This window comes from Anarrhichthys ocellatus, unplaced genomic scaffold (genome assembly GCF_004355925.1).
Source record: "Anarrhichthys ocellatus isolate YVR2014 unplaced genomic scaffold, GSC_Weel_1.0 scaffold30, whole genome shotgun sequence".
NCBI classification, from domain to species: domain Eukaryota; kingdom Metazoa; phylum Chordata; class Actinopteri; order Perciformes; family Anarhichadidae; genus Anarrhichthys; species Anarrhichthys ocellatus.
The window spans coordinates 937810-964698 of NW_022280060.1; the positions used below are offsets into that span (position 1 = coordinate 937810).

The following is a 26889-nucleotide window of genomic DNA, read 5'->3' on the forward strand; positions in this document are numbered from 1 at the left end:
AACAGATATGTCCCCACTGGTGAGAGGTTTGGCCCCTGTAGTTCCGCGTAAGAGCCGTTTGACAGCCTGTAAAAAGGCCGCGTTTTGTACAGCAGTGAATTTTCAGATTTGCTTAAAGAGAGGAGGGGGGGAGAAAAACCCCAGCATTGAGGCAATAGTAGCCTGGGAACAGTTATGTCAAGAGCTACATTGTTGCTTACAGAACAGACCGCATTTTAGACCCGCGGGCATTCTCTGTATCTCATCCCCAATATTAAACACACTGAATCCTCCGTGCGTAAAGCAGGAAATCGCATAAAAACGCCTCCAAAAATATCAAGACAAGACTACACGTCCTTACCTGAAACAGGATTTTTTTTTTTTTTGGCTCCGTCTGTTCCTTTTCAATCCGAGTCACACCGATCCGTTTTCACACGACAACCATGGTCCCAGCTGTGAGAGAAATCGCGAAGGCAGGTGTGTTAATTTTAAGACAATTTTAATCGGTTTAAAAGGAGCATAAGCGAACGCGACTCGGGTCAGATTAGACTAAAAAATTTTCACCAAGTAAGCTAATCACCACACCCATGAAAGTGGGAACATGGCAACAGCCTACGCTGAGGGGTGCGTGGCGGTCGACAGATCGATCATTTGCATTTTCTAACAAATATAACGCGTTATAGAATGCCAGCCTCTTTATAAATCACTTTATGTAGAAGCTATTACTCCAAAATAATCGGTCATTCCGTTTCTTTTCAGCGTGGCAACATTTCTGAAACGGGTTGTGGAACCTGCTGGTGAAATGGTACGGTCCGTCAGCCCCCTCAACAAAAAGGAACCGAATGGGATACAGGAAACAAATTTCAGACCTGTAAAAGTCTGAAGTAGTAGAAGTGATTCAAGTGGACTTCACCCTTCACCTCAGATTTGCAAAGACGAAATTTAGTCAAAATGTACACTCTTTGATTTAGTCAAATACCAATGCAGTGAAAAACCAGGAGAGTCGAGAATCTACTGTTGTGGTGTTAGAAGCTGGAGGTGATCATTTTGCAAGTCAAAGTACAAAGAAGCCTGCTGCAATCAAACTGTATGTGCATGAAGATACAACATCAAAGGTGGTAGTAATGCAGCTATTCAAAAATGTTTATGTTAATGTTAATTGATTATGGTTGGCAGGTCATTTAAATATGTCACCATGGCATTTTAATTCATTTCATTCTATAAACCAAACAACAGTTTAGTCAATGAAGAAAATAATTGTTAGTGGCAGCCCTAAAATCTCAGAAAAAAAATAATATAGAGCTGCAAAAATAATAATAAATCACGTAGTTGATTATTAACAGTTTATCAGCAACTAATTTGATAATATTTACGTCATTTTGTAAGAATTGTTTTTTTTTTTTAAATCACCGGTTCCAGTTTCTCAAATGTAAATATTTTCTGCTTTTCTTTGTCTTCTGGTAAACAGAATATCTTTGGTTTTTGGGCCGTTGATCGGTCAACACAAAACATTTGAAGATGTAACCATGGACTCTGGGAATAAAACCATGAATTAGGTTAATGAATTAAGAAGTTCAGGAAATGGTTATCATAGAAAATCTAAGAGCTAAATCTTATGTACCAAGAGACATGAATACAAAGGGATTTACAACAGAAGCAGTTTATTCTGTTGCTACACTATTGAAACTCAACTAATTTACAGTTTATCCAAAAACTACAATACAGAACGGTGAAGATCAACCACTGAAAATCCAAACTTAAAGGTGTAAGGTTTGGACTGTGCCAGGAGACATCCGTGCCAAGTCTCACCCCGGCACACCACGGTTGGCCTACAGTGGGCTCATTGAAAAGGACCTCTCCATTAGGACAGGATGAATTTTTAATGGGGCCAATGAAAGGGAGCTGTGGGATAGGCTTTTCCATATCTCTGCACGAGCCACAATCAATGGAGGGAAGATGAAAGTTGCCCAGCCCTTGGTTTCCTTTCGGAGTGGCATGTGGTCAGATTAAGTCTAATTGAATTCACTCACACAGCAGTAGTTTAGGTGTGTCAGACCAATTTCCCCCGAAACACATTATGAGGATTAGGATTAGCATGATAGCAGAAACACATGTTGTGGTTGGGTTGTCATCAGTGCAGCCTGGCAATTGGTAATTATCAAAATATAATACATTATTATATACAGCCATGTACAGTATGTGTTAATCATGTTTCTGGACAGTTCTCTAAACAAGAACTAGTTTATTAATTCCTCCAAACTAGCCTATAATTCACTACATATGGCTGAATACCCTCACATACAAGTTAGAGATGTTGGATGATACAAACCAAATCACAACCACAAATCTGAAAAGACGAGTCCTTACATCCTCACAGTAGTTATGACATCTTTTTGGATTACTGATTGATTTACACATAAAAAAAAATTAAAAAAAACCTACATAAAAAGGCATCAACTCCTCTGCTCTCTGCCTCTCAAAAATACAGAATTCATAAGACAGCTGAGAATCAGAGTCAAGGTGTCCAAATGCACATCCTTGGCCAATCGGGTCCCTTGGCCCATTGCTTGGCAACCAAAAGGAGAGGGAGGGAGCAAATTGACACTGTAAAAATAGCACATCGATAGCCTGGTGTCTGAAAAAAAGAGAGAAAGACACACATGTTGGAGAGGCTATAAATAGCCTCCTGGAACAGGTATCGTGTACAGTATCTCAACTGTATTGTTGCCCATGAATGAGACATTTTTGCATTGATGCAAATTCAGCATGGGTTGTGCAGTAATGTACAGTAGCAGTCAGGCAGCTGAATGAAGTCATTTGAATGTGAGGGAGGTTTTAGTGCTCTAATATCACATAATATCACGTTATTACCGTGTATAGGAGCCTAAAAACTAATAACAGGTTGGCATTTGTAGACAGCAGTTTTCTTCATCCTCCTGTTTGCCGTCTGATGTTTTGCATAGACGCAAAATCACAATGGCCTCGGCTGCAATGATACATTTAAATGTAGTATAATAATCAACAATCTGTATACGGACAAGTTTGCATGCAAGAGGGGATTTGGGGTTCAATGGCTTTACATAAATAACTTGGATGACATGTGATCTTTTCATACTATCTCATAATTTCATCTGCATATTGTTAAGAGGCATTGCAATGAGCCGGATGCTTTATTTAGTCTTTGCAGATTATCTCGTCACTACAGTGTCACATTGTTAAAATGGGTCGTACACATGTGTCCTTTGTGTAATGGAGGCCAAAGTTAGATCCATCATGTCCAACTCAGTTTCCCACGACTGCTCAAAAATGAGCCCAATATGTGGGTGATCAAATCAAGTGGAGATAATGGGACGTCAGCTCCTCGATGCCTATTTTGATCTGCACGTTCCCAATTTCTTTTTCCCACATGTGGTGATGCGCCCCGACGACCCCCCATGTAATACTTCCACTGTATCAAAGGCAATTAAAAGGTGTACCAACAGTAGAACCTTAAAAGGCTTTATCAGGGCTGTCTTATCCAACAGACATCTCCCAGGGAGGCTGGCCGTTGCCAGGGTAACCCTCACAAATGGCAACTGACGTCAAGAAGGTAGGAGAAATACCAGGGAGAGCCAGAGCTGTTATGCATAATGGATTATTGAAAAAAGGGCCCTCTTGAAGAGTGCAAAGTGACTTAAAATATGCGTGCCTCGCTGGACTCGCCACCACTTCTCTCCCTCTCTCTCTCTCTCTCTCTCTCTCTCTCTCTGTGTGTGATGAGGAAAATAGATGTTGACAGTTTCAGGGTTTTACTTGCTGACTGGCACCGCATGGGCTTGACTGGCCCAATTGAAATGATCCATCCTGAGTCAAACACTGCTGATGAACTATCTATTTAAAGGACACATTGTTCAGCGCTGTATCTAAACTTAAGGAAGAGAAATCATGCACATTAGCTATTACTATACCCAGCAGATCCTTTTGTTGGTCACGTCACAAGGATCCACAGTGACGTTCACGTGTAGCTCCTCAGAAGAGATCCCTTCACACCATGTGTTAAGCCCAGAGCGGAACTACCAGCAGTTTACTCGGTCCCTGTGTCAGTTTCTTGTCCAATCTCAGCGCTGTTGTTGGCTCATGAGAGACTGTCACAGCTTGGTGAAGAGCCCTAATCGTTTCTGTGATAATGCCTCTCATGTTGTGTTGGAGTCACGCTATCAAATTCCTGTTTGTCTCACGTAGAGAATAGAATAAGATAAAAAAAAAAAAATATATATATATAATGTTAAAAAGGTAATTGCAATATTTAATATTCAAAAATCCTGTCACTGAAAATCACAAATGTTGCATGTGAATCTGTATTATGCTCCGAATAAAAGCACCATTGACTCGTAAAAATGTAGATTAATGAGCCAATCCACACCAGAATGAGTAAACCAGAAGCTTATAGTTTTTTTGTTTCAGGAGAAGCTGCAGAGGAAATGTGCAAAGAGAAGAAGTGAGAGTGTTTCAGCCCAGGGGAATCCCAAACACTTCTGTAAATGGGGGTGGCAACAAGCAACATAAAGCATGAACTACTATAATCTGAGTTTCCAAAGAACTGAATCAAACAAGTTATGTATGGGAAAAATAATTAAAGGAAGTGAGGAACAACCCTGATTTGCTAATACCACCCATTTTAAATGCCTCCCGTTCCAGCTGCATCACCACCAGACGATCATTAATTTATTAACACAATGATTTTGACTTCACATTTTGGTGCGCCGCAGGTTCAGTGCACAAGATTAGGTATTCCCTCCTGAAAAGCAAGCACAACCCTTGATGCCAGATCTCCAGATCGGTTCGACGAGCTCACAACCAGAATACCACGGTCACCACTGTTTCCTCTGTTACTGTAGTTCTACAGCGGTGGCTTATCTGTTAGTTTGGGCTCCACCCATCTCTGTTTTAGCTGAAATGATGCTCTTAGTGCAGATTTAAGATCTTCTTTTGATGCTTTGTTAGAATAAAAATATTATTCCATACTGTGCTTCTTTGTGCTTTTACATGAACATTTTACCAAAATATACAGTTATTTTGCTGTGGCAGTGAATCACGAATGAATCCAGAGGAAACACCCGACAAGGTGCAAACTAATGCATAGCAAAAACTCGCAATTTATTCAAAATAATGAAAGCTTTTCTACCTTTCTCCAGTGCAGATGAGTAGCAGGGGAAGTGGGCGTTTTCTGCATACGTCCTAAATGGCATGGATTGTGAGTCGTACAGAGCGCTGTCGTTTCAGTTCTTCCTTTCAGCTGCGAGTGTAGATGCTGCTAGGAGGAGCAGTAAATGCAGAGAGAGAGAGAGAGAGAGAGAGAGAGAGAGAGAGAGAGAGCTGGAGTATGAGGTAGAGAGCTGCTGAGTGGGAGGGTGAGCATATGGGGGCCATGGAGGATGGAGTAGTATTTCTATTAAAGAGAAAGTTTCTCTCTTCAATACTATAGCGACATATTACAAGATCCTAAAAATCCTGTTTCTGGAAGGGTTCATTACGAAACATTTTCATGTTAAGTAAAAACATCTACAGTACACGGTTACAGTACAGTGTAGTACATACGTACAGCTCACCTTTAAAAGAAAAAAGGACACCACTTTGCATGTAGGTATAGTTTGTTAGCAGAATTCCTGATATTGAGGAAAAGTCATTGAATTCAGGGTGAAGGGGAGCTGAAGTCTGTCCCAGCATGCACTGGGTTGAAGTCAAGGTAAGAGGGTGGATCATCCCAGACGAGGTCAGCTGTAGGTGCTTCTTCAAAGGACAATTTTAAAGAAATTGCCAAAAACTGTAAAAATGTGTCTTTTCACTGACAAGTCCTGCTGACACAGAACCCATACACACTTTTGCCAGAGTATTAGACAAGCACTTCCTATAGAGCACAATGGACGTATGAACCTCCTCTAAAATAAGAATCTTAAACAATAGTCCGGTTTTTCTGAGGCCATTTTGACATCTCACACGAGTAAAAGTACCCGCGTAAATAATCAAATGAATGATGGCTGGATTCCATTTGGCTGCTACCGTTTCAGGGTCCTAGCATTGTGCATGCTGGCTCACTGTCGTAGTTGAATAGAGCAGAGCCATTGTTAAAAGCACCTGTGCTTTTCTTACTATGATAATCAAAACACCTGCTGAGAAAAAACGACATTTGGAGGATAATGAGGGTTCCTTTGAAAATATAGAACTCAATCTTTACATCAGAACTATTAAAATCATGATCAAGTTGGAGGTACAATAGACACCTTTATGCACTACTATGAAAATAACCAACCAATGACCGCCAGTAAAACTAGAGTCCATTGCCTCAAATACAATAAATATGTGCTTCAAATTTTCTAATATTATTTTTTGCCAATAGACTACTGTAGTGTAGTTTTGTATATACTATTTTGAACTTATAATTGATTACCAAATAATAAACAGTACTTGAAACCAAAATGAGGCTCCTTGTGTTGTTGTAGCATGTGTAGCATTTCATCAGAACTGTATGGAGGTTAATGGTTCACCTCAGTCTGAGAAAAGCAGGTATCTCTTTCACAAATTCATTTGAACACCTTTTTCCCCTAATCTATCAATAACAGCATTATAATTTAATGTTGGCCTACATCAGTGGCTTTTAACTATACTTGAGACACAAGTGAAAACTAACGATCATAAAAATTACAAATGTGCTGATGTTCATGAATTTAATGGTCCAAGTTATAGACACTAATCATCTTTATGAAGGTTTACAAAGAATAAACCGGCCAAGTCAACATCAAGCCTTACATTTAATGATTTATTGTCTCTAAAGCCCATTGTGACTCTTAAAGGGTGCTCTAGATGCAAAGTACAGTATATTAATGCAGCCTGTGTTGAAATGCTATTTGCAAAGAATGATTTAATCTAGAAATGAAAAAAAGTCCATTCCAGTTTTTCTTTCAAAATAAAAGACGAGATTTATTTATTTTTTACACTGTATACAGTATCCAGTAGTCATCTCGCCCTCAAACTCACTTTCCAAGTGCTTGTACAAGAGTGCACACCAACATTAGGGGGGGAAATATTTGAACTTCAACACAAAACTATTTTCAAACCAGGATGTATATCTGAAGTAACAACCATCTACATAGATTTGATACAGGGGAATTTAAACTGATCCAAAATGATATTAAGTTTTATTGAAATTCAAACTAACCTTTCTGAATGCAAAAATGCAATAACAAATGTCTAATGTTTAGTGTTTTCGTTTTGGGCTCCGTGAACACAACAAACAACCTGAAGGCTTCATTCAAACTTGATTCCCTGGGCCAGAGGAAGATCTTTGCTGTAGTTTATCGTGCAGGTGGAACGCCTCATGTACTGCTTCCACGAGTCACTGCCAGACTCTCTTCCACCTCCGGTGTGTTTCTCTCCACCAAAGGCGCCTCCGATCTCAGCTCCGCTTGTAGGAATGTTGACATTCACGATGCCGCAGTCGGATCCTTTGGGCCCAAGCCAGCGGAAAACCCGACCCATATCCTGGGTGAAGATGCTGCTGGACAGGCCCTGCTGGACCTCGTTGTTCCAGGCAAACGCTTCCTCTTCCGTCTTGAACTTGAGGACGTACAGTATGGGGACGAAGGTTTCGGTGTGGACAATGGGAGCGTCGTGAGCCAGCCCAGTGATGATGGTGGGCTCCACGTAGTTTCCAGGGCGGTCCATCACCTTTCCTCCGCAGACCACGGTACCACCCTGCTGCTTGGCCTGCTCAATAGCTGCCAGATACTGATCCACAGCTTGTTTGGTGTGCAGAGGCCCATAAAGGGTGGCGGGATCCCAGGGGTCTCCGATGCGGACTTGTTTGTAGGCCTTGGCGACCCTCTCAACCACTGCGTCGTGAAGACTCTCGTGCAGCATCAGCCTCCTGGTTGTGGTGCAGCGCTGACCAGCGGTTCCCACTGATGCAAAGACGGCGGAGGGCACCACGAGATTCAGGTCAGCGTCCTCGAACACAATGATCGCATTGTTTCCGCCGAGCTCCAGCAACTTACGACCGAACCTATCCTGCACCATCATGGCCACCATCTTGCCAACATGGGTGCTGCCGGTGAACGACACCAGATCCACCCGCTCGTCCTTCGCCATGGCGGTGCCGATATCAGCGCCTCCGCAGGTCATGGAGCAGATGGCTCCGGGCAGGTTGTTGTGCTCCAGCACCTCAGCCACAATCTTGGAAATGGCAACGCTTGTGAGAGGTGTGGTTGGAGCTCCTTTCCAGAGGCAGACATTGCCGCAGGTCAGAGCGATGGCATTGTTCCAGCCGTACACAGCCACGGGGAAGTTGAAGGCCGTGATGATGCCGACAAGACCGACGGGGTTCCACTGTTCGATCAGGGCATGGCCTGGTCTCTCTGAAGGCAGCATGGGCCCGCCAATCATTCTAGACAGACCAACGGCATAATCACAGACATCAACGTATTCCTGAACCTCTCCCACTCCCTCAACGTAGATTTTGCCCATTTCTAGAGCCACCAGGCTCCCGAGGACGTTAATCTTCTTTCTAAGTGCATCTCCGATCTGCCTCACAATCTCTCCTCTTTTGGGAGCTGGAATATCTGCCCACATCTTCCACGCCTCCCTCGTCTTCTGGACAGTTTCTTCATACTCCGCCATGGTTGCCTGGGTTACTCTGGCAATGGGCTCATTGTTGGCGGGGCAGTATGACGTGATGACCTCCCCGCTGCCTCCCCAGCTCCCATTGTAAACGCCAGGGTTGTCCTCAGACAGGCCCAGCTCTTTCAGCCAGGAGTATTTGGGCTGGTTGATGAGGAGACCTGACATGGCTGCTGACTGCTGGCAGTGGACAGACGCAAACTTATGTCTCAAGAGGAGCCTGCTGTGCCGGGCAAAGGTCAGAGTAAGGCAGCGCTGCATGGGTGCTGGAAGTAAATCAAAGTTAAAAATTATTTTACAAGTTTAAAAAGGTTTGAAGAACATTTAGAAAATGATAGCTGACAAAGCAATTGCACCACAACCTTCAGATGAGCGTGTTCTGTCTGGAGCGGCAACTAACAATTACCAAAAAAAAGTATGTTAATCAACAAATCCACAAGTAATCCAATTACTTGTGGATTTGTTCATTCATTTCAGCTCCAATTTTATCAACTGCTGTTCGCAAAATAATATATAACTTTGAGAAGTTGCTTATTAAACTGGGTTATAGGCCACTGCACACGTGCGCTACAGGGAATGAAGACAGTCAACAGGTGTTGACCAGAGACTGCTAATACAGAAATAGGTTACAACTCCTTCTGTAAGAATGCATATATTTAAAGAAACCACGTATAGTGTCGGACATTGTTATTTAGTTGATTAGTTGATTGATAGACACAAGATTTATCTGCAAACATTTTGATGATCGGTTATGCGTTTATCATTTTATTGAACCAAAAATCAACTGGTTCCAGCTCCTGCAGGTGTGAATATCTTCTGGTGTTCTTAATCTGCTACAATATGAAGCAGAATCTCTTTGAGGTTTGCACTGTTGGTGGCACTAAATGGACAATTTGAGGAGGTCACCGTGGGCTCCATTACTTATTTTCTGATATCTAAAATAGACCAATAGTGAAAATGCACGACAACTTTATATGAAAAATATGTATACAGCAGAAAGTCAATTAACAGAAGCCACACATATTAGGACTGTGACTTAATATTGCTGAAGTTGTATGCGTTTCATTCAAAATAGTCTATAAATTACATACCCTTAGCTTTTCTCAGACTTTTATACATGTCCAGCAAGTTACTCAACCATATCCAATATGCGCTTGCGCAAGTCACCCAACTTTGGACAACCACGAGGCTTTCGAAACTTTAACTTATTTATGGTATAAAAATTAGAGCGTTGTCCCCGACAATATAACTGAATGTAAGCCAAAACAATAATTGCGTTTGTGAGATTCCGGATTATACAGATCAGTATGTCAGTGTTGCTACTATAGCAGCATGGAGTGACATGGTCGCCGAGATCAGCGTCAATGTTGTTAAGTCTAAACGACCGCAACTCAAGGTCCTGCGGTTACCTCTCACTAACATCACCGTGCATGTATGAAAACTACTCTTACACCATTATTTGCATATGACGTTTCAATGATCAAAAGTAAGTTCATGTTAGTTATGTATCAGTTTTTCACTCACGTTGATATAAAGTGCGCAGGGCCACGTCCGCTCTTGAGAATGGGAGTACTTGCAGTCACGACAGTTACTTTATGTTTCCGGCACAGCGGAACCGGAAGTACTGGTGTTGTGCTGCGTTCTGATTGGACAGCCGCCTCAACGCAGTGTGGCGCCTGCTTTGTGAGGTTGTTCCACGCTAACAAATTTCCTTTGTTGTGATTAACCGTTCAGCGGTTGTGATTCTGCTGTAATCATTTTTTTTTAATCAAGAAAGTCGTCGTTGAGATCATCTAAAGGATGAGTGGCGGAGTGTATGGAGGCGGTGAGTGGGCTCTCGTGAAATAAAACATAGTTGTCCACGTTGTTCCGTTCGGTAGCTTTAGCCAGCGTAACAGTTAGCTAGCTATGCTAGCTGTGCTAACGTTTAACTCTCGCGGGAGACTAAAGCTGGGCTTGGCTAACATCTTTAATCCTCACGCGTTTAGGAATATGTGAATTTGCGAACGCTTCCAGTGCATCATCTGACTCAGTTTAGTTTGTTTATGCAACAGCTATGTAACCCCGGTACCGCCTAGCTAACTAGCTAGGAAATGAATGAAAGTGGGTTTGCCGAACTCATTTTAGCGTTACACATCCAGTTCCGTTTGCGTAACGTTATTATAGCTTCCTTGGATTTGGAGCTAAATGTGTCTACTGTTATTGTGCTTAACGAGGGAACGTTATATTTACTTTAAGTACTCTGCATTTTCCCTCTCTGCTCAGATTCACATATCTAAGATATAACTTCACAGATGTCTTTTTCTGAACTGAAAAAAACTTCTGCTGATGATCATCTGTGTGCTTTATTATGCCATTCATGTCGTTATCAATTGTAATGTTAACCATCCCCTAAACATATATTTGCATTCAGCAACGTAATACGTGTGCTAGCTATAAGTAGCTTTCGTGTAGCGAAGTAAAAAGTAACATTTCAGTACATACAACTTGAAATAATCATCCCTTTCGTGATTTGCATCTTCACACCACATACTTATTTTACTTAAGGTAACACTTTTACCTTTTGAATAAGAATATCAGCCGAGGAGCCTGTTATGTGTTGATAGTTTTACCTTTATGTGGCGTGCTATAAGGAAAGATCCATGAATAACAATCCTGGAAGAACTTAATACTGGACGAGCTTTCTCAAGCTGACTTCTGCCAGTGACTTAGCAGACTGAGGTTTTTTGAGGTATTGGCTCGGTATACATTTCTGATGTGTTTATGTGAATATTTGTTGTTTTTTGTGTCGGGGATATTGTTTAAAGAACTGCTCTTTACATACTCTTCAATGGGAAAAAAAAGTATATATGTTGCAGAATGTAAAATGCCCTTTTAACCCAGAAACCTTCTGATACCCTGAAACTGTTATTGAGTATTTCAAAATCCTGTATAGTATTTGTTGAGGAAGTTGTGCTAACCTTCCTCAGATGGATACATTTTTTTTTTTTTTTTGTGGAGTTTTTAATCAAATTCTCCTTTTTGCAGATGAGGTGGGAGCTCTGGTGTTTGACATTGGCTCATACACTGTAAGAGCTGGCTACGCAGGAGAAGACTGTCCCAAGGTAAATGGATCACACAGATGACCTGATTAACTATGTGTCTTTTCTTGCTCTGTGCATCTTCATCTTCCCCTCCGGGTGTTCGACAATGTCAAGAAATGAGGACCATCACCCCGGAGACGGGCGGCATTAATTTAGTTCAGATCGTTCTGGAGTGCTTTGCTTGGTTTTGATTCATCTGTGCTTTTAGGTGGAGATGTTGATTGTGTAAATAGCAGTTTGATAAGAGAAATGTCAGAGATGCACACTGATGTCCATAATCAAATTCATCTCTGTAATACTGGCCTGGTGCAAATGCCACATTATGATATGCCGTGGTCATCACCTGTAATGAGAGTTGGTTAGAGCAGGAAAAACATACGTTTAATACAATTGATGATGGCTGAATTCCATTTAGCTGCCTCAGTTCCAGGTTCTTGGTAATATTGTGCGGGCTATCTGTGTGTGTGCAAGATGAATCAGTCAGTACATGCCAAATCACGACAGAGTGACACCAGGTACTTTTGAGCATTTCAAAACTACTGTACTCTTTGTCTTTTATAAGTCAGAGGAGCATTGCCTCACCCTCCGTTTCTCAAAAATGGGAAATTTGTGCTGTTATGTTCGACATTGCAAAACCATGGCTTTTGAGAATGTGTCTTGATTTGCATTGTGTCCTGTTGCGTTTTGTCTCGGCTCAGGCGGATTTTCCCACGGTGATAGGTGTGACCATCGACCGAGAGGATGGCAGCACGCCCATGGAGACGGATGGTGACAAGAGCAAGCAGAGCGGCACCACCTACTATATTGATACCAACCAGCTGAGGGTTCCCAGGGAGAGCATGGAGGTCATGTCTCCGCTCAAGAATGGCATGAGTGAGTGTTGACTCGTGGCATGTGATTTTTATGTCTTTTTCCCCCCAAATGCATTAAAATCTAAAGAACATTTAGGTTTTTAACTGCCATGTTATTGGGTTAGTGATTGACCAGGCTGTTTCAAACATTGGTACAGTGTTTGTGAAATGCTAAAATATGACCGCAGTTACAACCCATATGAAGATAAGTGGGTTGTGTGTAACTGCATGACCCTGTTTTTCGTCATAGTTTGTGACGTAAACTCCAACACTGAATATTTATAATCCTGTATGCGTGAACATATCCATAATTGGAGTCTGTTAGTCTGACAGCCGGCTTTGTAGATGAACTCGTCACAACCCTGACTTGCGTATAGATGACTGTCATTCATGATGAATATTAATGAGATTATTTGAAGACCAAGGCAACTCATTATCATGAGCTCTCCCATCCAGTCTCCGTCTCGGGTTAACCGCCATGTCTGCCTGACAGTGGTCATATTTTCCCCATCCTCTTTTGTACTTGTCTATGTTGTGCATGTGTTGGACATCCAAAGCCAGATGTGGGTCTCATGTCCAAGCTGTCTTTGGAATTTAAATTGAGCTGTTATTTAAAAAATAATCTGAGGCTCAGTTTCAATCTCAGATTTCTCTGCCCCGTTTTCTGTAGATGATGTTTTCCTTACATCTATTCAAAGTTATTTAGCTTAACAGTTATCCAAAATTAGGGCTGAAACAGCTGATTAAATGAATTATCAAGAAATCTTTTATTATTTTGATTAATCAATCATTTGTTTAGTCTATTAAATGTTTAAAAACAAGTGAAAAATGCTCTTTGCAATTTCACATAGCCTGTGAGGCTTTCAAATAACTTAAACACACACAACTTATATTAACTACAAATTACAAAAGCCTCACATAGGTGAAGCTGCTTCCAGGGAATGGTGACCTTTTGCCTAAGATGTATATTCTTTAATCATTAACCAATTTTCAAAATGGTTGCACATTAATTTCCTCTCTATTGGCCGATCGGGTATTGCCAAGCCAAGCCGAAATTCTCTATTCGACTGTGTTTGATTTCTGACAGTGGCTGTCAAAGGAGCACTCCGGTGCGCTGACCTAGCTAATGATGCTCATCAGAATCTGGTCCAGTGGAGTTTGGCTGGGAGGCTATTTAGAGACGAGTGTGACACCAATCTTAATTGCAGCAGAACAGCATCGTGGGACCACAGGCGCCTTCAGAGGGCTGACCTGGAACATTGGAGCTCGATGCTCAATTTCTTTATCTAAAAAACTCATCGTTGCTCTATTTTCTCCACCATCTGACCCAGCAACCATGATGGCGATGATGGATGCACAATTTGTTTGTGACGTCGATTTTTTTTTTTTTTTTTTTTTTTTGTAGGCCTGAAGCCATAAATATAGTAAAGACATATCTTGAGGACATACGTAGTTGCAATGTTATTTCCCAAATTTTGCCTATCTCATGTTAAGCACAGATTGTTGACATTTAACAAGCCCTCTTCTGTGTTTTCTCTTCCATCTCTTTTACAGTTGAGGACTGGGACAGTTTCCAGGCCATTCTGGATCACACCTACAAGATGCACTTCAAGTCTGAACCCAGCTTGCATCCAGTGCTCATGTCAGAAGCATCGGTGAGTTGGCATTTGTACGAGCTAGAGTCTGAACCAACACTGGTTGGTAGCTACGTGTTCTGTGATTGCACCATGGCCAAACAGTGTTCACATAGTTTGAATTCATCAGCAAACAGCGAAATGGTGGCAGATTTAAAGTCCGGTTCTGTTTTAGAATATTAACATGTTAGTTGAATACTCATAGTAGCTGACGAGCTTTTTGAGATGCTGTTTGCTTTAGCAGTAATCCACGTATGATGAGGTGAGGATTTGAATTTAAGAGCTTGTTTCCTGCTCTGGTCCTCATCACCTCCATGAAGAAACCCCGTAGTTTGTGTTGCGCTGACATTAACCTTTTGCGAGCGGCCTATTTTCTGTTTTGTGTCCGCAGTGGAACACACGAGCGAAACGAGAGAAACTGACAGAGCTGATGTTTGAACATTACAACATTCCTGCCTTCTTCCTCTGCAAATCTGCCGTGCTATCTGCGTATCCTTTACTACTTCACTTCATCCAGAAAAGGATGGGAGACGAAGCTAATATGAGATATTTTCCATTAAGTGTCTGATGATGCTCTGAGAGTACTGTTTCTCTGATGAACAGTCTGTTAAACTAGTACCGTATCTGTTATGTGTTGAACTGGGTTACATTTCCTTCACTCCGAGTGTCTAAGCTTTGCCAACGGGCGATCTACAAGCTTGGTCCTGGACAGCGGCGCCACACACACCACAGCAATTCCAGTGCACGATGGCTACGTCCTGCAGCAAGGTATTATCATAAATCATTCACCACAAGTTGATCATCTACCTGCATAATTTATTTTGTTTACATATTAACTAATCACCTAAGATGAGTAATGGAAAATGTATAACGCATGTGTTATGTTGTATGATTAATGTTGCCATCTGCTGGTTGGAGCTTGCATCTCAGCCTTGCCCATCAAGCCGGCTGTTCCCACAAATGTTATTACAAGCTTCTGTTGTCGTCATGAACTATTGGTGGTGCAACAGTAATTCTCATGTTTTTATTTCAGATGAAACTAAATCGTGCCGTAAAACAGCAACATAATGCTTTCTGATACAAAGAGAAACAAAGACAAGAGATTGCTAATTCATTAAAGGCACATCAAGAGATTTATCCAGTTGAGCAAGTTTTTAAAACAATGTGTGTGGAGTTGCTGATATGTATGTATGTATGTATGTATGTGTAAGAATGGTAGGGATTTACTTCAGGTCATGTGTTTTTTATTCTCTCCGACAGGCATCGTCAAATCGCCCCTGGCTGGAGACTTCATGAGCATGCAGTGTCGGGAGCTTTTTCAAGATTTAAGTGTTGAAATAATCCCCCCGTACATGATTGCATCAAAGGTAAGATACCACTATTGTAGAGAATCTCATTTCAGTCTTTCACAGGTGGAACAGTGTATTTCTAATAATCTAGTAGAAATATTTGGGATATATTGCTCGAGCCTGAAACCCGTTCCTGAGTCTTTGTGTTGTATTGCGCATGTAATTGGCTTTATGGTTCAGGACAGGTGAAGATGGTGTCTTACAAATATTCTTGAATGGACAAATGTGTATTTACTAATGCAAAGTTTTGAATGCTACGGTAAAAACATCCATACAGTGGTGAAATTAAATATAATTTTTCCTCCTGGTAAATTTGATTAACTGGCTGTTAAAATACGTTACGGTTAAAGCATATTAACATCCCTGTTTTAGGTAGTGTGATCATAATATGATCTATGTTCACTCTTGGATATACATACATATAGAAACAGTATGCACTGAATGATAGTGTGGAGGGATTTAATAAAGAGAACCAGCTCTTATCTGCAGCACACAGGCCCAAGTTTAGAAATCAAATCATCCTAAAATTGGACCAGGAAGCTTTAACTCAACTCTTCATTGTGCGTTATGAGTCTTTATTCGCCCTTATTGTCATCTTCCTTCATACCACACACTGTGAACCACTGTTTGTCTTTACAGGATGGAGTGCGAGAGGCATCGCCGGCCAGCTGGAAGAAAAAGGAGAAACTACCTCAAGTCACTCGCTCATGGCACAACTACATGTGTAATGTAAGCAGCAAACTCTGAAACACTCTTTTGTTGTGACCTTGCAGTAATGAAGGAATTGTTGTTTTGGTTGGTATGTGTTGTGTTTGGTTGAATGTGTGCCAACTTGTCTTTCTTAATATTTGCAGTGTGTGATCCAGGACTTCCAGGCATCTGTGCTGCAGGTGTCCGACTCGCCATATGATGAACAGTAAGAGCATTATTTGCATCTTAATATGAATCTGATGTTAACGTAGACATTGTCATTTACTTTAACGCTCAGCTTATGTGGAGGTTTGCAAAAGTGAACTTCTGCTGAAAGGTTAAGATGTGAGTTTCATCCCAAAATAACTAACTCGCAAGTAGGGCTGGGCAATACGGCCAAAAGCTTCCATCCCGATATTAGTCATTCTCGATAACATTAGATGTTCTAGCTGCAAATATAGCGAAATGTCTTTATGGAATAACCACATGTCAGGGCCTATTTGTGTATACTCTTGTGTGAATTAAATACGTGACAAATAAAAAGTACTTTCTCATTTCATTAAGAACTTTCGTGCAAAATTAGCACAACAGTTTCAAGGGAAATTATAGAGAAAACAAATAAATATTCCAAGCTATACACTGACAATATAATTATTCTGTATTTGAGTGCATTCATGTAAACATTAAGAAAATAGTTTGATTTAATTAGACCGGGGTAATCCCGTGAGCAGAATTCTTTGGTTGAACAATAAAGATGTAAAAACAAAACTGCAATCTTCAAATTATATTGCCTTTAAATATTTCAGATTTTTCTGAGAATTTTTTTCTGAGGAGTTTGTGCTTGTTGTAATTAATTTAATTTAGAAGATGTTACTGTGATATTTGATTGAAGACATTGAAAGACGATTAATTGTCATATTGGGAAATGGCGCTGCCGTACTCACAGGTGACCCTCCTCTCTTTCATCAGGGTTGCTGCACAGATGCCCACAGTGCACTATGAGCTGCCCAATGGCTACAACTGTGACTTCGGGGCCGAGAGGCTGAAGATCCCAGAGGGGCTGTTTGACCCCTCTAATGCCAAGGTGTGTGTTATTAATGTGTAGTAACAGGGCAGACTAAATAGCTCAACATGCTACCCCCCAAAAAAAGGAAAGCTCTGTCATGAAAAGTTGTTTAAAGCGTCCAGATGTGTTGCAGAATATTTTTGTGAAAATGTAATTTAATGATGTTTGTTGTGATCGCTGCAGGGCCTGTCTGGAAACACCATGTTGGGAGTCGGTCATGTGGTGACGACCAGCGTGGGAATGTGTGACATCGACATCCGGCCGGTAATTATCAACATGCTTTATCACACGGGTCACACCTATTCCTGGTGTCTTCTTTGAGACGCTTGAGTTTAACTTTTATCCGTTAAAAAACTTACTATGTAAAAAAATGATCATGCAGGAAATCCCTGTCTATTGTCTGCGCCCAAAACATGTATACAAGTTTTGGTAATGAATTAATTCCTTGTTACTGTCTTCAGCATGGCTTTAAAAACATAAAGCCTAATTTGCTGAACCTTTCTGACTTTGTGCCTCAGGGTCTGTATGGCAGTGTGGTGGTAACCGGAGGAAACACGCTCATTCAGGGCTTCACAGACAGACTGAACAGAGAACTCTCCCAGAAAACTCCTCCGGTGAGTTCATGCCAGCCCCTCCTAACACAGTATTAGTTAATGACAACACGAGTTAATAAATAATGATTGATTTGTGCACACAGTTTCTTATGTGGTCTGATCATTTAAGTACATTCCTTAACACTGCGATATTTCCTGCCAGAGTTTTAACATGCGTGTCTGTGATTTACAGAGCATGAGGCTGAAGCTGATAGCCAACAACACGACAGTGGAGCGCCGCTTCAGTGCCTGGATAGGAGGCTCCATCCTGGCATCACTCGTAAGGACACAAAGCAGTTAAAACTGTGTTATATAAATATATCTACAGGTTTTTAATCGTTATGACATTAGTTCTTGAGGTACAGAAAACTGTCTCTCACACACGGATGGGATTTAAAGCAACAACTCCAAAGCTGGAGGCTACTACTGCTGAATGTTTTTCATAGCGGGAGATAAAGGTGCCTGCAGAGGAGCGGCATAGCATTCATATCCAAAGATTTAAAGATCTGAACAGAATTTTAGTTTAAAACCTTCAAAGAATAAACCAAAAACATTTATGTATTGTGTTGCAGAGATATCTACTGAAATGAGCATGCTTAACAGCTAGCCGCTACCCGTCCTGTCTTGTAATAACACTTCACTAGTGCCTCAAGAGGGGTGACAGTGATGTTTAAGAAGAGCTGCAACAAGCAGGCGGCATCCTCTAAGTCTGAAAAGTGAAGCGCTTTAAACTTGCATTCTGTCTAATGGCCAGCAGGGGGGGGGGGGGGGCGACTCCTATGGTTGCAAAAAGAAGTCTGAGAAATACCCCAATTCTCACTTGATCAAGTAAACATGAGTTTATGGTCTTAATCAATACAGCATGATGTTCATTTAGAGTAGACTATAAAGCAGGGTATGCTTAATGGCGTGGCTACCACAATGTGTCAGGTCTGGGAGTTGTCCACGTAAGTTTAACTTGGGTCGCCTAAAAATATTGATAAAAGCGGTGGCAAAATGCATGAGCTCTGTAATCACATGGTCCACTTTGCTGAACAGCTTCGTCTTTGCTTGTGTGTGTATTCAGGCCTCTCCTTCTTTCATCCTGATTTATTGAAACTAAACATGTTTTCCGTGTCAACCAGGGAACCTTCCAGCAGATGTGGATCTCCAAACAGGAGTATGAGGAGGGAGGAAAGCAGTGTGTAGACAGGAAGTGCCCTTGAATTGACAACCCAACCCCCTCCATCACCGTCTTCGCCACAAGCTCACGAGTTCACCTCTGGCCCCGGACTCAGGAACACCCACAGATGATCACTCTTGTTTTGTATGATTTGTTTTTTAAAAAGTTTGTTAATATGCCGCCTGTCTGGGATTTATTGTGAAAATCAGACAAACATCTACAAAGTAAACTGTCACTATGATGAAAGATGGTTTGAGTTCCATTGTTTGTCATTACAGTCAAGTCGGTTGCCTTATTTCTAGATATGAGTTTTGTGGAAACAAAAAAATTCTGGAATTGACAAAAGCTGAAGAGCCTGTTGTCCCCGTCTTCCCTCCCACTTCAGACATTGACGTGTTCTAAGGATCATTAAATACGAGTGTGTAGCTTCTAAATCAAGTTTTTGATTACAATGTGGAGAAACACACTTTGCTCTGAAAGGTTTCTACTGACACGGTAACACTTGGGTGATGTGTATTTGGAGGACTGACCTTATGTTTGGGGTGAATCATTTTTTTTGTGTAGTAAGTAAACTCTGAGGCAAAACCCTGTTCTTGCTTATTTGTGTCAACACAAATGCATCTGTATTTAATTTTCATTGTTTGTTAAATGTGTGTGATGTGAAGTTTGTTTCACTTTTACATGTACATGATTTTAATTATAGGGGTGTCTTGTATTAATTGCTTTTAATGTTTGTTGGACATAAACAGGTTTACATTTTGATAACTATCAAATTACTGTAAAGTTGCATTAACATAATCTACAAACTGAATACTCATTTTACAGACTAGTAATGATGAGAACACATGTTTTGATATTAACTTTTAAAAATAAAACAGCAACCAACACATTTCAGGGTGATATAGCATGGTTTATCGTATAGGATCAAATAAATCAAACACTCATACGCAACATAGGACAACCGTTTTAGACCACCGATGATGTGACATGAGCCGATTCAGACTTGAGTATTCATATTAACTCAGCAGATAAATAAATGAAGAGAAGGCCTTGTGTCTGGACAGCTGTCAAATACGCCTTAATTGTAAAAGATGCACTTGAAGTTTTACGATCCAGAAACTTTTACTTGAGGAAACTTCTCCTTGAGTTCGGACCGAGTTCTCCTCTCCAAGCTGGCATTCCTGGCCTTCTGTCGAATGTGCTTCTCTATGCGCAGCCTGCAAGACAGAAAAATATGAAAACAAATCTGTATTTTGTAAGTAAACAGGAATTTTGCACAACATAAGTTAGGGTTAAACTCCACAGATCTTTTACACTGACAAAATGACATGTGCCATATCTTACCGTATGTGAGGTTGGACGAACTTGGGTGTGAAGAAGGGCTTTCGCTTGTACCTTCTGTTCATGTACCAAGGAATAGCATATTCTTTGAATCGATACCTGAGGGAAAGAAAAAATAAAGTGAGTGATGCCACATTTTATTTTCTAAAGCCTGGCCCTTTAGATCTACTGCAATCAGGTAACAGACCACCAGCAGAAAGTCTACATCAGTCCTGTCTACAATGAAATTCTGTTGAAATCTGGACCAGGTTTGGATTGTAACAGTGTGCATCTTTGGGCTCAGGCAAAGTTTCCTCCTAAAACATTTGTACAGTTGATTTTTGTCAAAGCATTTTAAATCCTGCATTGTTTACATACATGTAAACTAGCTAGGAGTCTTCTTCCCTGTCCTATTCCAGCATATCTTGGCTTGTTACCACCGGCCATTGAGCAGTGGAATAGTAAAAACATGCATGAAAGTCCATGAAATGGGGATCTAAACATCGAAAAACAGCTTCATAGTGCTGCTAGAGATCAAAAACTCTGGTACACAACCGTCTCAGAAGGCATCATTGGAAACTATAAAAGTGCAGATACTTTAAAAAAATAATTGGCAAGTGATTGGATCTACCATCAGTCAATCAAACTCTTGCCAAAGCCAGTTTGGAGAAAAGGGAAAAACCTTCAGCGCTGTTCTTCGCTCTTCTTTTTTGTGAAAGAAATACTCTCCAGTTCCATAAATAAAACTCTCAAGCCACGCCTGTAGCTGCTCAAAGGACTGGCTAACCGGACACAGACGCTTAGCTTGAAGCCCGACGAGATGGATTTTTGTGTGACGTGATCCTGAGATTCTCACGTAATCGAGACATCGCGAGAATCCAGCTACTGTGCAACGTAACAAAAACTACATAGGGAACCTTTAAAATGTTGTGCTGCATTTCCGATATAATTTATACGGAGAATCTGGTCTCACCAGTAGACATGTCCACATTTGTTCCTTCTCCAGGCTCCTGGTCTGCCTTTCTCCTGGCCCGTCTGCAGCAGTCGCAGAGCAGTCTCTCGCTCTGTCACCACCGTCTCCAGTCTGATCATTGACCGCTCCACCTGGGAGGAGAAGAGGACAGCAAGAGTTAGCTCAGCCAGGGCTCCTACTTAAATAGAAACCCTGCATCCCACCTACCACTGACAGAGGTCTACAGTAATGGAGGAGATGTCACTTGAGCATCATACAAACCTTCCTTGTTCTTTCTGGGCTCGGCATCTGAACCCTTTGCCTCTTTGATTCCTGCTCCAGTGTGACCAGCAAGTTCTTTTCTTTTAACAGCACATACCTGAGATAGAACGAGAGTGAAACACAAAGCTGAGAAATGTTCAAAAACACTGTGAAGCACCAGTGGGATCTCTACAGTGCTTACCAGAGTTTGTGTAAATCTTCATTGCTCTTTGTCCTCAGTTGTTTGGCAGTCCATGGTGCACCTGTTAAATGTTCAAACAATGTTCTATTGTTAAAGCTACGAGCAGACTGTGCAGCCATAGTGGAGGAGCCATCTTCAGTGTTTTACCTGACTTCACGTTGGACTCTCCCCAGTTCTCAGGGACGTCAAAGAACTCGTCCAGCCCTCTCCTGCTGATGGTGGTGTGCAGGGCTCGACACTGACCCACAGAGGTGCTGGGACTGTACCAAGACAGGGCAGCAAGGGGAGACTTTTCCCTGGTGGGTGCAAAATAAATTCACATTACAAGACTTAAAAGGGATAATCAAACTTAAATTAGAATTGGTATTCCATTTTCCTAACCTAAATCCTTTACAGATTTCACACAAACCGTCATTGAGGAGCAGAGCCAGTGTAAACCGTGAACACGTTATATATATATGTCATGTTTTACTCTTAAATTAACGTTACCTGTGAATATGAGGCTGGTACTTGGTCAAAGCAGAAGAACAGTGCTGGGTAGTTATCGCTGAGGATATCCTAAAGACATTTTGAAACTGTTTGCAAAGAGTCAAAACGCGTCCTGCTGATGAGGACGTCGCCATCTTTACCGTTGTCCTTCCCACATTACCCACAATGCATTTTTCTACACCTAATACTTTTTTAAAATTGTTTTGCTTTTTTCAGCTATTAATATATATTTATGCAATGACTACTATACACTATGCCTACACAGTAACACAATTTAATTAAAATACAAATCTACCTATCTGCCCTCATTAAAGATGGCGGTTTCCGCTTCAGTCTGTCATCAACCAATCAGAGCTCGTGTTGTTGAACTGCCGTCCCTTTGTAGAGATGGTGGGTATGAGTGTTCTCAGGTCTGCTGCTGCTTTTGCAGCCAGACTGAGTCCTCTGAAATCTGGAAATAATGCGGCAAATTTACTCTCTCGAGCAATCCCGCGGACAGATAAAGGTAAGAGACGCCCTGGTTCTCTAAAGAGTACGAAGGTGCCCCTAAAGGTGGCCGTCTCTTCCTATGACCTTGTGCCGAGGCTTGTTAGCTTGCTAGCTTGCTAATATTAACTTTACCGTTCGTCCTGCTGTCAACACAAAGTACGTAACGTTAGTAGGTTCGTAACGTTACTTTAATAGTTATATAGCTGCTCACTCTTATTTGTCAGCAGATACACATTTTATAAATTTGGCAGTCAGTGTAATAGTTGTTTTATAGCGTTTGCATGTCAACAATATCATACAAATATATTGGGGTTCCGAGTTTCTCTGTCGAATTTAATTAAATTAAACACCTCATTTTATCCTATTCTATAATAATTCAACGTGCATGTAATTTGTTGACACTGTAACATCATAAAACTCATTTGACTTAGTGGGATGCACATTAAATATTTTACCACACGAGTTTGTAAACCTTAGTAACGTTAAATATCATATTTCTTATGGACCAGTAATATTGATCATAACAGTGATTTTGTTCATATTGTTGATTTATTGACAAGGAGACACATTTTAGGAATGATCATGAGTATTGTGGATATTGTAAACACTGATTGTTTAGTTTACTACTACAGCCTAATAAGTTCATAACATTATCACAAGAACCAGAATGTAAGTCACTCTGGTCTTGTATTATGAATACTATGTCAATAAAGCACACCCCTTTTATTTTTTTTAAATACATGCTCACAACTCATGCTTGTCCTACAGTGGCTGTTCGTTGGGGTCATGGAAAGAAAATGTTTGTAATCAAACCCACTGACTTCTACGACAGGAGATTTCTGCGCTTATTGGTGAGTACGGTAACACCATCTCATTCATTTCCTGCGATCACGACAAATTTAGGGTTTTTGTTGGGCTCAATTTGGTGTCTGCAGTAGATGATAATATCAATGCCAGCAGTAGTCGGTCTTCAGACATTTCAGTGTGTTGATAACCAAGACATTTAAGTGGAGCCCTGCTGTACCTTCTCACTCTTTAACCGATACTAGAAGCCTCTAATCTAATGTTACACGAGTTCAGGAACACAACTTGAAATAGTGTTGAAGACCAACCATCTGTTTGCATCACTGCTCAAAGCTCATGTCATATTTATATTTCACAAATGAAGATGCCCTAATCCAGAAGGACTTTTATTCCAGCATTAGAATAAGCCTCCACCTTTTTGTTTATTAACATTACATGGAGCCATTAGTGAGCCACGCAAACATCAAACCCAAAGTGGACAAAATTAAACAATTACTCCTGTGCTATTAGTTTCTATATAGAAGTCCTATGTAATGAAATAAAAGCTATGCATAAAATGTCAACTACTTTAGCATCAAAGCAACAGTTAGACCTCCAGTCTTGATCAGCCCTCATGCAGAACAACATTACAATTTTCAGTATTTCATTTTATCTTTTCAGCAATTTTACGTCCTGCTGACCGGCATTCCTGTGGCTGTCATTGTCACATGTGTGAACGTCTTCGTCGGTAAGTAACGATATGTTTTCGTGTTTTTGTGTGTGTGTTATTTGGACCATTGGATAATATTTGGTCATTTAAAGATGTTATTTGAGGAGTAAGTCAAAAGAATTTGCGTGTTACTTTGAATTGAACTTTGGTGTGATTGTGTTGTGAAGGTGAAGCAGAGCTGGTTGAAGCTCCTGAGGACTACGAACCTGAGCACTGGGAGTACTACAAGGTACTTAGCTTGTTCAACTACTTGATTACTTTAACTGAAAAAAATCAGTGATTGTTTATTGAGATGAAATACATTTGCAGTCATTACAAATATTCTTGTCATGTGTGTTTTTCCCTGTCATGTCAGCACCCCATCACCAGGTGGATTACACGGACCTTCTATGATTCCCCAGTGAAGGACTATGAAAAGATGATGGCTGCAATCCAGATAGAGAAAGAAAAGGCAGACATGAGGTGAGTTTTAGTACTACCGTGTTATGTTGTAGCTTCTGTCACCAAAATACTGTCGCGTATGAAGGCCAGAACACAGTTGTGATACAGCGGCACGAAGCATTTCTAACTAAACAACTAGTAGTTGTTCGCTGCTATATTAATGCTCTGAATATCTCCAGCACAGAAAAAAAAGTGAGGTTAGTATCCTGAAAAGAAAAGGTCTTATTTCCTTGTATTAAAGTTTTTAGCAAAGACAAAAAGGTACTGGTGTTATATAGTGCAACATTATTACAATACTGATAGAAGTTGGTTATTTCACATAGCACAGTCAGTGGCATCATTGCTATAAGTATGAGTGCAAGTGATTCATTTGAAGGTTTCAGATTTCTGTTGGTTAAACATGTGTGAGGTTAGATTCCTGTGCATGTTTAATTGAATTTCATGGAATTCCGCTAATATCTGGTGCCATTGTTGTCTGAATGTATTTCATTGTAACAAGTGTCCAGTTGCACTGAAGCATCCAGGGAGCAGATGTGCTTTGGTGTTGAGGAGGAAGTTTTGTCTGTGGCAGTTAGAGCGGCTGTCATAGCCCTTTGTTCAGTCATACAACTGTGTTTTGTTCCAGTGTCAAATGTGTGTCAAAATATTTTTTATGTAACTTGCCAAACTGAAATGGATTGTTTCTAACACACCAAACATGAGCTGTATATGAATATATGATTTAAAAGGGAATGTGTTTAAAACATTTTTTTTGATCAAGCACACCTCCTGTATAAGACCGGATGCAAACTGCAATAGAAGTATCTGTGTTTCTTTATGTTGGTCCCAAAGTCAGCCCATGGCAGTGCAGTTCTCAACGTCTGTTGCACCAATTTCTGTGTTAAACATTCACTGAGCATTTCCGTTAAAAGGAACCACTCAAATCCTGACGATAGACACCTGAACACAAAGGTTTGACATAACTGTAATCACCAGTGACTTACATGGTTACGCTTTTAGATTCCATTCCTGTTTGAGTCTACTAGTTTAATCACACGAGGATGTTAAGGAGAATCGTTGAAGATCTGATTTTTCTGAAGAAATATGTCATCATTTTTCTTTTGTCCTGGCTTTGTGAAAAGAGAGTGACGAGTGTTCTAGCAATAGTCTGGGATTCACAGCTCGCTCTAGTTTTCCATTTCTAAAGCATGATTTCATCAATTCACTGCCTGTTTGTCGTCAACAGACTGACGCAGCTGGAGGTGCGTCGACAGATGAGGACAAAGGGAGACGGCCCCTGGTTCCAGGTGGAGACCCTCAACAAGGAGCTGATTGACTACAGCCACAAGTCAAACCCTGACAATTAATCCAGACGCGTCTGCCATCAGTACATCAAGCCGATCAATCTCACTGTTTGTACATTTTCCCCCCCTCTTGCGTAAATAAAGTATCTATATGGACTCTGATATTTTGTCCTCCTGCGTCTTTATTTGTACTGCTGTGTCCTGTCACAGTTCAAAAACATGCCGTATGGGTGAACTAGTGATTGTCTGATTTGTCCCATAGCTGTGAATACAAGTGCAAGTGCTCGTCGATCTACATGTGATAGATTGGCTACCTGTCTTGTATAATAAAGTATTGCTTCTTGTAGTCATCAAATCCTAAAGACATATATCCCTACCAGAGGGCCACCGTAGTTCTCCTACATGCTTAGAGATGGAGGGGTGAATGGAGGTATGTTGTTACTTGCAATCTGCAACCTCACCACTAGATGCCACTAAATATCACTCTGTTCTATTAAACAAGTGAAATTTACCTTACAATATGTCATCGTGGCAGGTAAATATCTTCAAATATTAGCAAATTAAAAAACATAATTAAAGTGTCTAGATACGTATGTTGTTGCTATATATAAATATTGTAAATTGATTTATTGGCTACTTATTAGCAAAAAACGCAGTTCTGTCTCTCTGTTTGTACAGATTTCTACCAATATCTACACATGCAAATTGCTCACCAAGTACTTCCTGGAACTATATAAAATATTTGTGATTCAGGTGACAATGAATCATTTTGAACTTCCGTTGACTTAACTCTCTCTTTACACGGCTCTGGGGGTAACGCGCTGTAGTAAGTGTGGGTGTCTTTATGAATCATCCTCAGAGGTGGGAGGGGCCCTTCTGG

The 26889-nt window shown here is 40.8% G+C and overlaps 5 protein-coding genes across 7 annotated transcripts in view; 2 read left to right on the plus strand and 3 right to left on the minus strand.

Moving 5' to 3' along the window:
* The window catches only part of LOC116392611 (guanine nucleotide-binding protein subunit beta-4), a 17670-nt gene extending 12414 nt beyond the window's left edge, over positions 1-5256 (minus strand). Inside the window, exons 1-2 of one of the 3 annotated variants that reach the window (XM_031864263.1) lie at positions 5144-5256; positions 341-432 (exon numbers count right to left, since the gene is read on the minus strand). The gene's annotated coding sequence lies outside the window, so the exon portion shown is untranslated. Of the gene's footprint in view, positions 1-340; positions 589-5143 lie in introns of those variants that run through there. The other 2 variants (XM_031864262.1, XM_031864264.1) reach the window with 2 other exon arrangements.
* A 1653-nt stretch (positions 5257-6909) lies between these two features.
* On the minus strand, positions 6910-10226 carry aldh7a1 (aldehyde dehydrogenase 7 family, member A1). Its single transcript, XM_031864236.1, has 2 exons — positions 10156-10226; positions 6910-8897 (listed from the first exon to the last, which is right to left on the minus strand). Exon 2 carries the CDS (start codon positions 8890-8892, stop codon positions 7264-7266), a length of 1629 nt encoding a protein of 542 aa, XP_031720096.1. The 5' UTR covers positions 8893-8897; positions 10156-10226; the 3' UTR covers positions 6910-7263.
* Positions 10227-10294: 68 nt separating this feature from the next.
* Positions 10295-19948, plus strand: actl6a (actin-like 6A). The gene is made up of 14 exons (XM_031864249.1): positions 10295-10456; positions 11659-11735; positions 12413-12587; positions 14120-14220; positions 14591-14688; positions 14873-14967; positions 15460-15566; positions 16188-16277; positions 16403-16464; positions 17208-17322; positions 17488-17568; positions 17823-17918; positions 18091-18177; positions 19022-19948. The coding sequence occupies exons 1-14, from the start codon at positions 10432-10434 to the stop codon at positions 19100-19102; spliced, it is 1290 nt and encodes a 429-aa protein (XP_031720109.1). The 5' UTR covers positions 10295-10431; the 3' UTR covers positions 19103-19948.
* Positions 19158-22440, minus strand: mrpl47 (mitochondrial ribosomal protein L47). Its single transcript, XM_031864267.1, is given in 8 exon segments — positions 19158-20276; positions 20404-20499; positions 21353-21483; positions 21614-21710; positions 21795-21855; positions 21942-22090; positions 22284-22428; positions 22431-22440. Coding segments are annotated over 8 exon segments (801 nt in total). The 3' UTR covers positions 19158-20164.
* Positions 22441-22646: 206 nt separating this feature from the next.
* On the plus strand, positions 22647-26168 carry ndufb5 (NADH:ubiquinone oxidoreductase subunit B5). Its single transcript, XM_031864276.1, has 6 exons — positions 22647-22788; positions 23541-23623; positions 24237-24303; positions 24453-24514; positions 24641-24747; positions 25952-26168. The coding sequence occupies exons 1-6, from the start codon at positions 22671-22673 to the stop codon at positions 26070-26072; spliced, it is 558 nt and encodes a 185-aa protein (XP_031720136.1). The 5' UTR covers positions 22647-22670; the 3' UTR covers positions 26073-26168.
* Positions 26169-26889: the final 721 nt, after the last annotated feature.

Coding starts and splice junctions, on each gene's coding strand:
- aldh7a1 (XM_031864236.1), bottom strand. CDS start 8,892: ATGCAGCGCTGCCTTACTCTGACCTTTGCCCGGCACAGCAGGCTCCTC.
- actl6a (XM_031864249.1), top strand. CDS start 10,432: ATGAGTGGCGGAGTGTATGGAGGCG. Junction 14,689..14,872: donor AAATCTGCCGTGCTATCTGC/GTATCCTTTACT, acceptor CGAGTGTCTAAG/CTTTGCCAACGGGCGATCTA. Junction 16,465..17,207: donor GACTCGCCATATGATGAACA/GTAAGAGCATTA, acceptor CTCTTTCATCAG/GGTTGCTGCACAGATGCCCA.
- ndufb5 (XM_031864276.1), top strand. CDS start 22,671: ATGGTGGGTATGAGTGTTCTCAGGTCTGCTGCTGCTTTTGCAGCCAGA. Junction 24,515..24,640: donor AGCACTGGGAGTACTACAAG/GTACTTAGCTTG, acceptor CTGTCATGTCAG/CACCCCATCACCAGGTGGAT. Junction 24,748..25,951: donor AAAGAAAAGGCAGACATGAG/GTGAGTTTTAGT, acceptor TGTCGTCAACAG/ACTGACGCAGCTGGAGGTGC.